Raw genomic sequence first — 12,575 nt, 5'->3', positions numbered from 1 at the left:
TGTTCAGCAGCTGCAGAGGGAGACTGCAGGCACCTCCAAGCATCATGGCAGGCAGGAGCCATCTCTAGTTTGTCATCTAGTGTTTTCTTTATACCAGTCTACCCCCAGCCCCTGTGAGGCACCCGGTGAGGGGCTGAATGACAGGGATTGCAGAGAAACACTCGAGGAAAAAATCCACAACTTGTCTTCTGCCTATTTCCCTTTGTGTTGCCGCTGTCCCACACTGGATACAAATGGCATGTTAACAATGAGAAGCTGTGATTGTGTTGTGCGTTTGTCCAAAGCTCTCGCACTTGTGAAGTATTTAAGCTCACGCCAGGCCTGAATCAGAGATAGGCGCTCAGTGATGCCGGTTTAGGCTAAGGTGGGCTGTCTGGACAAGAAGGGGCTGAGCAGGCAGGGAGGGCTGGAGTCCTCTGGGCAGGAAAAGCCAAATGCGCTACCTCTCCTCTCAAAAGCAGGTGCCATGTTAGGCTCTTCCTAAGCACAGTTTGGGCATTTGAGCCTGGGTCACATCTGGACAAGCAGCCGGGAGCCTGGATGGACATCTCCCAATCCAGAGCAGACACGGTCCTGCAAACCTGCGCACCAGCAGACAGGAAGCAGATGAACTTCAAGGCTTTCTGGAAGCTGACCTAAATACAGCCGACCTAAATATAATGTCCAGGCTCCTGGCAAGGGTAATGTGGTCCCAAATAAAACCATGGACACCATGGTGAAGGTGGTGCCCACCATACAGCACAGCCCAGCCGCGGGTATGGGGACTAGCCAGGCCTGCATTAGCGCTAGGAATAATGGCTGAAATAAATGTACTTAAAGATAGTTAAAGGGCAAACATGTAATGCAGAAAGTACAGGGTGGATTTAATGAATAAAATTGCCTCTTTCTGTTTTGCCGGAGTTTAGGAAAATGTGTATTTGTGCCTTCAGAAAACAGCTGTCTAACACCACTCTCAAAAGCCAGTTGGTTACCACGTGCCAAGCAGTGAATGGTAAAGCACTGCATTGAAATGAATGAGAGACAAGGACGTCAAGTGAGGGCAGTTTAAAGACTAGTGCAGCCATTTTGGAAAGGCCAGGACAAAATACTGCCCAGGACCTGTCTTATCCACAGGTCTCTGAGTGTCCAAAACCTTCGTGGCACTGCAGAACCAAAATCTTTCCATAGGTCAGCTTTATACATAATAAGGCGGCTTAGTAAGAATTAAAAACCTTTAAAACGTTGCAGGCCATTTCACATTCCCAGCAGTCCCCAAGTGCCCACCCAAACGGCATTGGGCAGATTTGTTTCTGAAGGTGTCTGTCCTTCCAAACCTGGGACTGAAAGCTGGGGCTGCAAAAACTGATAATTGAAAAAACATTTGCAGGCGTGCTAGTGAAGTTAACCGTGACAAGCATGTGTTTCAAGATAAAAGTTGATCCCCCCCGGCTGAGGTCTATAAGAAAGGTGTCTTCACTGTATGGCAGTGCATGTTCAGAGGCTTAGCAGGGATTTATTCCTTCCTCCTGTACGTCTGGTCTCTTGCCACCGACAGAGAGAACTTAATAGATTAGTTGGACAATTTTGCAATGTCATTCTGGCTTTTTATGATGACCATAAGTGATCATTAGTGCACTAGAAGCTTGTATTAGTTCTTGGAAATGAATGTCATAAACATACAGGCGTGCACATCTGCATCTACTTTTGTTCAATATGTAACTGCACGGAACTGTATGATGGTTAATTTTGCATAAACTTCCATTTGGACATCATCTCGTTGGTCACTTGAAACTTTGCAAAGCTTTTCCTTCTTCAGAGCGAGATTTTCTACATTTGGTCTTTTTCCAGTGTGGTTGCTGTTTGTTATTTTAGAAGCAGGAGGAAAAATATTTATTTTTTAGGAGAATGTGGCATGTATGTTGTGGAGGGGCAGGGAGAAAAGAGCTGTCCTCAGTGCAACAAGTTTAGCTAAAATCCTGGCCTATGTCCTGGAAAACAGTCTTTGAGTAGAAGACTTCTATCTGTGAATATCTGGGTAAAAACTAACTTGAATGGGCTAAGCTATAATCTGTTGCAAAATGACTTTCATATGAGCGTGGTACAAGTGATTCAATTTTATCATTAGTTCCTTGCAAAACCCATAGAATCCCAGAGGTGATTCTTTTTCTCGGCTTTGTTTGGTTTTGAATGTGTGTTAGGAAATGTGTTTCATGCAGAAAATCCCTTTGATTTTTAAAATGTTCTCCCTGAAGATGCAGCGTCACCCAGCAATGGAGTTGCATGGTACCTTTGTGCCCTTCTTTAGTTACACGTTACCCAGTTTCCAACTGGTGCTTGTCCGTCCCTTAGAGCTAAGGACAGCTGATGTATTTTGTTTTGCCCTTGTGTTTTATTCCTGTGCTGTCTTTGCCAATATGTTTTTTGTTTGTTTGTTGTTTTTTTTTTCATCTTTCTCCAGTTTTTGAGTGACAAAAGGGAGAAAATGAAGTAACACGTAAATGGTGAAAAACAACAGCATTGTAGTAGTTTGAATAAGTAAAACTCCACATTCATTAGCAAAAATATGGAGCAAAACAATTTCAAATGTTAGCATTTGGAAACAGGGGTGTGTATTCCTCTTAGGGCTGTTTTGTTTTTTATCAGTTCTAGTCACTGATACATGTGTCTTATATTTTGCTTGGAATTTCTCAGAAACTCATGGCCTAAAACATGGCTGTCCAAAGAGCACATCTTCTATACACCACTCCGGATTATGGAAATACGCGCCACGTCCCACAAAGGGCTGTCTTCATTGTACACCCTCTGGGATAATTCACCGAAGACAAAGGCAAAAATATTTTTCAGGGTCCTGGAAAAATCTGACCCAGCGAACCACTGCGTTTTTCTCCTTTTTCATCTGTTCCTTCTGCCGCTGCTACCTTGCCTTGCATCTTTGCAGACACTCACTGAATCTGAAACTAAAAGCCCTTATTAGAGGAGATTTTTTTTTTTTTTGTTAAAGTTCTTGCTGCTCCTCTGGGGACCGAAGTAATGGCAGCTTGAAGCAGCGGAGAATGTGTAATTGGGGCAAACAGCAACGCTTGGCGTGATGGGGAGAAACAGGCGGAGAGGAGGGGAACGTGCGCGAGCTGTTACCAGGAGACCCCGGCACGAGATGCAGGCGATGCAGGGCGCTAATGGGCCAGCCCGGGTACCAGCCCGACCTGCTGCACAGCTGCTTCTGCCCTCCCGTTGCCAAGCAACCCCATCCTTCTTTTTTTTAAAATCTTCCTCCCCTGAAATGTATATTCGGGAGGCTTAATTGGGTAGTTTTGCTGGCGGTGTTGCTGCCGGGTGCCGCTCTGCTGCTGTCCCCAGGGCCTGGGGCTGCAGGAGGATGCGCCGGCAATTAATGGAGCAGAAGCGCGGGTTGCACACCCGGGCTGGCGCCGGTGTCTGTCCCCCAGCCCTTGTCCCCGCCAGCCAGGAGCTTCCTTTGGAGAAAAGGGGTCTGAAAGCAGAGCAGTGTTTCAAAAGCTTTATCGTTCATGATGCATGGAGCTGCTAAGATAAAGCAAGGCGTTCCTGCTCACCTTCTATGGCGACAGGCATTCGTTAAATGCGTCCCGTTGAGCAGAAAACAGAGAATTTCCATTTCTTTGAATGTTGCTTCTCAGCTGGGCAAGTGGGCTTTGTGGATGTGTGGTAGGCGCACGTGTAAGACATAATGCTGCAAAACATCGTTTCTTTTCACGCGTTCGGTGGCCACACGCTGAACGCTGCTGCTGGCTTGGTAGACGAGCTTTGGCAAGGCCCTTAGGGATTAATCCAGAGCTTTGAAGTTTGTAGAAAGACTGATTGCACATCGGGTCTGGTCCTTAACCTCTTTTCACCCATCTCTAATAAATACATGATCAGAGCCATCTCTCTATGAGGGCACTGCTGACCTTTTTGGATGAAAGGAGCTGTACCTTGTTCATGGAAATGTGGCGCTTTTACACTTGATCATCCCTGCCCAGCTAAAAATAGGTAAAACCTTCTCACATTGTGTGTTTCACAATCCTCTCACATTCCTCTTCTGCCCCATCCTGTCTCCTGCCAGCTTTTCTCTTGCGCTTTGTCACCTTTTCAAAGGCTTTTCCATCTTTCCAGCAGGTGGCAGAACCGTGAATAAAATGCCCTTTTTTTTCTTTCTTCTCTTTTTTGGACAGAAAGCATTGGTGAGCTACTTAAATACTGGCCACTGCCCCCCCTTGCATGCCTTTGTAATAATAAAAATAATAATTAGGCTTTCTATTCTCCAACAAAAATCAATTAGGAGTATATTGAGGAATGAAAGGCTCGGAAAAGTATCTGAAATTGATTTTTGTAATTAGTTTTACTGGTTGATGGGTTGCAGGCACATATGCTTAGATGTTAGCATTGATCTCCAGAGGATGTGTGTATTGAATAGCTTGCTTTTCTTTTTCTGCTGAAGAAATGAACTTATTAATCTTAAAAAGGGGGTGATGTTGTGCGCTGAACCGCAGCTGCCCACGAGCTTTTCTGCCTGAGCCGTGTGATGGTAACGTGCTGAACCTGGTGTGAAAATGGGAATATTTAACATGCAGCAGGTCTTGGGCTGCTCCTCTTCTGCGTCTCGTGTTTGATGGAGCGTGTGTGTGTAATGAGGGAGGACAGCACAGGTGGGAAGGAGACCTGTCTGCTTAGGTGATGTCATTTTTCCAGGAGTCCTTAAAACTGAATGTCCTTCAACATGTTTCTATTAAATATCACGTAACTCTTTCCATAGGAAGAGGGTGACCAGTAACGTTTTTCTGTTACGCCACGTGCTGATGTTCAGCTAATTAGAAGAATTATGGCTCGGCTTCATTGGTATGCCATGTATGTAGCTTGTAAAGCTCTCAGGGACCCTTGGAGATGAAGAGTGCTACATAAATATAAAATATTGTTAATGTGATGTTCCACATTAAGCGTCCCATTGTGCTGTGGCAGGCTTTCGTCATAAAATGCAAAGCAAATACGAAAGCCTGCCTGGTGTTTCTCTGCAAGGCGATCTGGGGGGGCTGCTTCTCATCAAAAACCCCACCAGCTTCTGGCATTTCTGAGCGACTTGTGGCTGCGCTGACGACATCCCCGTAGGCACCAGCCTCCCAATGATGCTTTGGGTCGTCCCATGGTGACACCTCCGTGACGGTCCAGTCCTAGTCACCAGGAACAGCAGGTCCCAAAAGGATTTCTCAGAAAGGGTGGCAAGGAAAAGTTATTAAAATGCTCTCTTTAAAAAGCCAGTGAGACTACTTGATTCTTCACACATTTCTTGGGCCCCCAGAGCTTTATGGGAGAAATCCAGGCGAGAAATCTTGGATTTAATACCTTTTTCAGTTGTAATTTGCAGCTTGTCTGGTTCTCCAGGAACACCAGTCTTGGAGCAAGCGGAGCTAAAGCTGTCTTTCAATACATATTTTTAGACACTGAGGCTTTTAGAACTAGTTTCGTTTTGAATAGTTTTTAAATCACAGATTTAAAAAGGAAGGAAATGTTTTGTGTTTCTTTCCTATTTTTTTTTTTTTTTTAAATCCTGAAACTACATGCAAATAATTCATGGTGGATTAGAACACATGGTGATTTTTCAGGGGGTGTCTCTGTTGTTTTCTTAAAGATTCTTTCGCATGCTAGTTTTGTCTAGTTAACATGATATGGTATTAAGAAGCTCTTAAAACATAGTACATCAAATGTCTTAGTTAAATGACCTTCAAAATATACACAAAGGCAGGATTTCAGTTTTTTTCCTCACTTTTTTAGCACGGAGAGATGCCAGCAAGGATTCTGACTGCGATTCTACACCGTCCTTTTTAGGGCTGGTCTGTCTTGCTGAAGTTCATTGCGGGACTAGGGGCTTAAACTACTTGATTGTTTTACTAAGTGCACTGTAATCAACAGCTGTTTGTGCTGTGGTGTTTAAGATGGGGTGCAGGGGACGGATAAGGAGATAGATGCAGATGGATAATCATAATATCTTTGTTTGCTTTTAATTCTGTAAAGATACAGGGTGAAACTCAAGCCTTAATGGGCATTTTTCCAATGACTTTGATGGAGCCAGGATTTCACACCGCAGCGTTGTCAACTCATGAGGTCTTCTCATGCACATCCCAAAATCTTGAGGGTTTTCTCCTTAAAGTCCCCGCTCTTGAAATCCATGGAATAGAGAGCAAACTGCTTTCTCTGTGTTTTGTAATAAATGTTTCGAGCCTGCAGGGCTGCAAAGTGAAGTTTAAAATTGTGGCTCTAGGTTATCTGCAAAGCAGAAGGCAAATGATCTCTAAATTTTATTGTTTTCTTCTTTAAAATCTCATTATTTCTGTGGGACTACGACTTTTCAACCCTTGGGGTTGGCAATAAATACTGCATATATCTATTAAGATTATACATCTTAATGTATAATAGGCACAGCGTCCATTGTGCACCGTAGTTTTGTGGTCTTGCCAGTGTCCTCAGCTGATCTTGGTTCCGTACCTCTGCATCATCTAACCTGATGTGTCTCTGTTGAAACAGCCGCTGTGAGGTCTGTAAGCAAACCTGCCTTACTCCTCAGACAAAAGACCCAGGACCCCGAGAGTGCCTGCGGGATGTAGGTGGCAAGGACAGGGGGGCTCTAGATTTTGAGAAGCCCCCAGGACCAGTGCTGTGTCTCCAGCATAGAACCAGCCCAGCTCTGTCAATCGTGTTTTGCTGGGAGCCTAATGCGTGTTTACTGCAGCAGTGTTGTTGGGATTGTGTGCTTGACTCTTACGTATTTTCAAACGATAAATTTTTGGCTTTCGGGAGGAAGCCCAAAATCTGCATTGGTGGCTGCCTGCCCTTCCCAGGTGCATTTGTGGATGTGTGACAGCTGAACCAGCCCCATGGTGTGGAGCACGTTCTGAACTGAAACAGCTGAGTGTTTAACAGCTGCGTATCTGGGTATCATCTTCCTTTTGGATATACCTTGGCTTCTCCATTGAGTGCATTTGTATAAATGTGGATCTATGGATTTGTTTAAGTGCTGTACAGATCCTTGTGTTGGACTTAAGGTGACTTAAGGAGCAGAGCCTCCTTCCTGGGAGGGGCTCCCAGGCACAAGTTTTAAGTGCGGTTATTAATTTTAAGGAATTAGAGCCTCAAAAAAAGTCAGTGTGGCACAGCTCCGTGATGTTCCCATTTTTAATTGGATTTTGAAGCTCATAATTAATTTGTTAAAAAGAGAGAGAGCCTAGCCCTGTAGAAGTGAGTGGGAGGTTTGTCATTGCTCTCAGCAGAGGAGCATTTCACCATCTATCTTTTGATTCCTGCTAATCCCCTGCAACAACAGAAGAGCCGCGTGGCACGTGGAAAGGATCCTTCCCATTTCTTCTCCCTGCCATTGCCAGGAGTGAGCTGGGAGGACCCTCCCATTTCTTCCCCATCCCTGTGTTTCTACATATGCACACCTTGGCAAGATGTGCTTTCGGCTTCGAGTAAGGTGAAAGCAGCCATTAAAGAAGCAGTTTGTTCTCAGTCTTCATGTGCAGAGGTACTGAGGTCTCTCTCCTGCCCTCTCCTGTTTTTGTGTAGCTGCAGGAGGGCAGGAAATCCAACTTCTTTGAGGTCTCTGGGTCAAGGAGCTGTCTGACGTGGCTTTAAAGGTCACCGTGCCATGCGGAGCACTGTATGCCAGTGTGCTGCCTGGAGCACAAAGAGGTACTGTCTGACATTTAGTGAAACGGGTTTGGGTTACAGAGGAAAAGCATCTGAAAACAAAATTCAGCTCAGGGCTGTGTAAAGCCAGACCAGGAATGCTTGAAAGAGGAGCCCCTGCAGCAAGGAACAGAGATACGTGGCATCCCATGGCTTTACCAGTAATCATGCTTGGCATTTCTGTCTCTTGTAACCTGCATATAGCACTGTACATTTTCAAAGCTCTTGGCAAACGTTAACAAGCCAAACTCAGCTTCAGCCCTAATAGCCCTTGTTTCAAAGAAAGCCCAGGAAGTTTCTCCTTCACCCTTGTGCTCTGTAGGTGACTGTATCCTTCACACTGGCTGTACCTGCCAGATTGCGCTGAGCAGTCAGTCGTCTTCTGCAGCTGCTTGGCAGCGAGTGTAGCAAACATACTCTGCGAGGCGGTTTGTCTACTCTAAGGTAGGCACTAGAGAGCGTCAGAGAACCGAGGAAGCTGAGTTATCGTCGAGGCTTGTTTACTGGCAGCTTTCAAAAATAATACAGGGACTGTTCAGGCAGAACCGGCGTGCCATCATAGACATGAGCAGGGCTGGGGGAAATCCCTTTTCTCTGAGAAGCGGGGAGCAGATGCAGAATGCCAGGTAGGATGTCAAGGGCTGCTGGGGGAGAGCTCTGGTGTCTGGGGTCAGCAATGGTGACAGTGTTTGAATTACAGATGAGTAACCAGCACAGAAACAAGACACCAGCACTTGGCTCACTAACAAGAAATTTCTTGCCTTCCCCACCGCCAGCCCCAAAGAAATCCTATTGAAAGAAAAAAAAGAACAAAAGGCAAGTCTGCAGAGATGACCAACGGGCACAATCTAAGTGGGGTGGTGTTATTGTTGGCTCAGTCCTTTGTCCTATTGGGCATTTTCTCATGGTCGACTGTGGCACACAACAGAGACATCCAGACTGGCTTTTCTGCATTTGGGAACTGAGAAACAAATGGATATTTTGGCGAAGTCTTGCCAGCTGCTGCCCCCACTTCATTGCTTCACCCCAATGAATCCTTTAATTGAGCTACCGAGCCAAAGAAACTTCTCAGAGGGCAGTAAAATGGCTCAGCTCCAGTTTATGTCTCAGCCTACTCTGCTTTTCTCTGCAGGGCAGATGACCACTGTGAACAGAGCTGGCTGTGCATAAGAAGTCTGCAGAAACTCACTCACTAAAGAGAAGCTTTTTTTCCATGTATTTTGGTGCAATTCTCTTGCCCTCTTCACTTTTCTAGCTCTTCTGGCTTCTCCAGTTTGTCATCTTGAAATACGAAGGTCTTCCATAATCAGATCTCACTCCTTTACTTGCTGAGTAGACATGCTAAATATAGAAATCTGTGTCTCTGCGCTGAGAAATTTGTCTGTGTGGCCAAGTGATTGTTTCACGTGATTGGCATAGAGAGGTTGTACAGACTGCAACTTCAGTTTCATCAGGGCTGGGTTTTTTAAGATCACCTTCTTAGCAGTTTTAAGATCAAATAAATAAATAATAATCCCTTCTCTGTTTATAATTGCCAGCTTAGAAGCTTGGTAGTAAAAGTAATTTCTTGTCTGTGTTTTATCTCAGCTCCCCTGTCTTCTAATGCATCCATACGGTACTGACAGTGTGAGGAAAAGTGACATGGGGTTTCTATAGGAGGAGATGCGCTAGAGCATTTGTTCTGGAGGGAGATGATAAATTTGCATGGACACAAATATATGTGCACTGAATAAGAAAAGGGAAGGCATGAGACCTTGGAATTCTTCATCAGAAGGTGTTAATGACTCCAGGGATGTTACACCACGGAAGAGTTTGACCCACAAAGCCCAGGTTGCATGAGAAAACAGGTAGACATGAACACAGCAGACCAGAATCTCTCCTGTTTTATCACTACACCGTTTCACTCCCTTCAGTGTATGGTCGATATTTTGGGACAGAATAACAGCTCATAAAGGTGTAGTGCGAAAAGCCTGAATGACCAGGGGTAAGGCATGCAATGCAGAGGTGCTGGTCACTCTGGTGCACACCTGCAGTGAGTTCAGTTGTTAGTACAGCCACTGACAGGTACCACAGTAATTAATCTGGCAAGGGCAGAGTGAACTGAAAAGCTGACTGAAAATCAACGTCCAGCCACACCACAGAACAAGCATCTGGGGATGTTCTGAGGGCTTCTTTGAAGAGTAGTTGACTGGCTCTGTTAGAAATGGGAAATAAGGTTGTACAGGAATTTTAGCAGCGGTAAAGTTTGGGCTGGACCCATCCTCCGTACAATGTGTCACAAGCCCTAAGTTGTTTTCATCCCACTCTGGCCATGAATTGTGTGACGGGCTAACCTGCCCAAGCGGGACAGAGGTGAAGTGGGAGGACACAGGGCTTGCAAGTTGAGTGCTCAGTAATCGTGCTGCCACGCTGACTGTTCTCTCCTCCCCTCTGCAGGTGAGAAGCCTTACAAGTGCTCGTGGGAAGGGTGCGAGTGGCGTTTTGCACGGAGTGACGAGCTCACGAGGCATTACAGAAAGCACACGGGTGCAAAGCCCTTTAAATGCAACCATTGTGACAGGTAATGCAGCCTCCTAACACCGTGTTCGAGCAACATGCAGTTGTGAGTAGCTGGGAGCCTCCAGCTCCCCCAGACAAGAGCCCTGGCTCCCAGCAGAGGCCCCTTCTGGTCTCCTGTCCCACTGCCTCCGTCCCCGAACCGAGGAGGGACCCTGCGCTCTGCCCCTGTCCTCTGGGCTGGCAGAGCTGCAATACTTCTAATCCCATAGCACACAGAGACGTGGCATCACGTGTAGGTCTGACTGAAGCCTGTCGTGGGCACAGGATGCAGTCTGTACGGCAGCTCTTGTTAACACTCTTAAAGCAGAGAAGACATCCAGAGGGCCCTGGACCACTTCAGTGATGGACCGCTCGACAAAGCATCTCAGCTTTCTGTCTCCTGGTCCTGTGAGTGCTCTCAAAAAGGCAGAGCAGCCTCTATTTGCTCCACTTCAAGGGCTACCCCAAGCATTGCTACTGACTGCCCGTATTTTGACAGGGTGGCCTCACAAAACCAATGGGCCTCGCAAATATCTGGGTATACAACACCGGGGTGGAGAGTGTGTGTGGCTGTTGTGCCACAAATCTATAGGAAACTCCTAGGAGGAAAGTACTTAATTTCTCTATGATTATTGTCTTCTCTTACCACTGAGTCCAGGGCTCCCTGCTTCCCCAGATGCAAAAGTCAGTGAAAGACAAGCAAAGGCCTTCATTTTCAAAAGCATAGGAGCGATTTGGGCACATCTGACAATTCAAGTTTGTGGGGCTGTTTTGTGTAGGATCAGTGATCTCTACATATTGCTGCTAATTAGTGACTCTTGTCCCACAGTTTTAAATCTCACCCTTGACATCTATTTAATGTGGGAAATACTCTGCATCATCATTCTGTATGCACCCAGATTTAAAAGCCTGACAGGTGCTCAGAGCCTTCTCTGGGCACTCAGAAATGAGGGGCTGGTTTTGCCTGGTAAGCTTGTAAGGAACAAACCACCTATAGAACTATATCATAAGAAAATGCAAAAACAACAAGCTGAGCACCCAGCAGCTCCTAGCGAGAGCCACCACTGCTGCCGCTCACCACCGATTCCTTCTTGCAGTCCTCACTGCTTTAGCTGCTCAAATGAATGATGAGCTCGTCTGAAAAATCTGGTCATCCTTGCTTGGTGCTGGGCGCTTTTGAAAGCTGTGTTGAATTTAGAAAAAAAAAAAACGAGAAGAAAACCCTGCCCCGCATCCCCAGTCCCAATTGATAAGAAATCGAGGTGGAGCAAAAGCCCTGTAATGACTCTTGACAGCATTGACAGGATGGAACAATGAGCACTTCTCCCCCTTGCCACCCCCCCAGCTGAGATTGGCAGTGCCCTGGGTGAAACCTGGATCCACTATTGAGTAATCAAATAATGTGCTTGCATCTGAACATGTTATCCAGCTAATCCTATTTATATATATTTTTAAAAGAGGCTTAAGAAAATTACCCATCTTTTTAATGCAGCACTAAGGTTCTCTGCTCTGATAAGGAGACGTTTTGTAATACAATAAAGGCTCTAGGAAGCCTCTGGGTACAGCAGACCAGCAGCAAACATGCGTGGAGAGAGGATGTGTGGGACATAAACAAGGGACCCCATCCTTTTATGGGAGGGAAATTAGATCATTTTCACATCCTGCCTTTCCAAGAGCTTCATCTCCTTAAGTGCTCCTCTCTCCTTGTCTCCCTCCTTCCCATCCCCCTTCCCCCACCGAGGGCTTCCTCTTGGATTGTCTTTTGTTTTAGCCCCGGATTATCTTTTGTTTGCTCAGAATGAGGGACAGGATAAGCCAAGTAGGGACCTTGGAGTTGTGCTTTTGTATAAGCATCTCTGTGAAGGAGAACAGTTATGTTTTCCGTTTTAAATATGAGGCATTGCCCTTCTCTTTTCTCTCCTCTGAAGAATAAACTGACCATCCTGTTCCCACAAACACACACACCCCCCCACACATACACAGAAAGCCGCAGGGTTTCTGTGTCAGGACAGACAATATTTTTAGCAGAGATCTAAGGAAATACACTCAGTATTTTCAACTTCTCGGTCTCTTTCAGCCTTTTGTTAAGTATTCATTCTTCTCCCTCTACATATTATCCCTTCCTACCCAGGTTTTTTTCTTTGGCAGCCAACGCAGTCACTGCAGTCAAGAGAAAGATTCCTGCAATCATCTAATGTGTTTTCTGCTCTTCACTTGAATCTGTAGATGAAGGAAAAATATTTATTAATAAGTTAAGAGTACCGGGGATTGTGCACTGTCACATTCCATGCACATACCATCTGTGTGTGGTGGTAGGAGACAGATTTGTCTTTACTCTCCCAGTCAATTGTTGCAAGCCTGTA

At 45.6% G+C, this 12,575-nt stretch overlaps 1 protein-coding gene across 6 annotated transcripts in view; it reads left to right on the top strand.

Annotated features, from left to right (window-relative positions):
- Positions 1–12,575, top strand: part of KLF7 (KLF transcription factor 7) — a 58,700-nt gene that overhangs the window by 34,707 nt on the left and 11,418 nt on the right. For 5 of the 6 annotated variants that reach the window (XR_014184284.1, XR_014184285.1, XR_014184286.1 and 2 more), the window contains exon 3: positions 10,111–10,234. The exons of the other annotated variant lie outside the window; for it this stretch is intronic. Coding sequence is in view for 1 of the 5 variants with exons in the window: in XM_082055144.1 (XP_081911270.1) it covers positions 10,111–10,234 (124 nt within the window). In the remaining 4 variants the exon portion in view is untranslated. The remainder of the gene's footprint in view (positions 1–10,110; positions 10,235–12,575) is intronic. 6 annotated transcript variants of the gene reach the window in all.

Source organism: Streptopelia decaocto (assembly GCF_964273445.1).
Source record: "Streptopelia decaocto genome assembly, chromosome: 6".
Taxonomy (NCBI): Eukaryota; Metazoa; Chordata; class Aves; order Columbiformes; family Columbidae; genus Streptopelia; species Streptopelia decaocto.
This window is presented reverse-complemented; position numbering and strand designations above follow the sequence as displayed.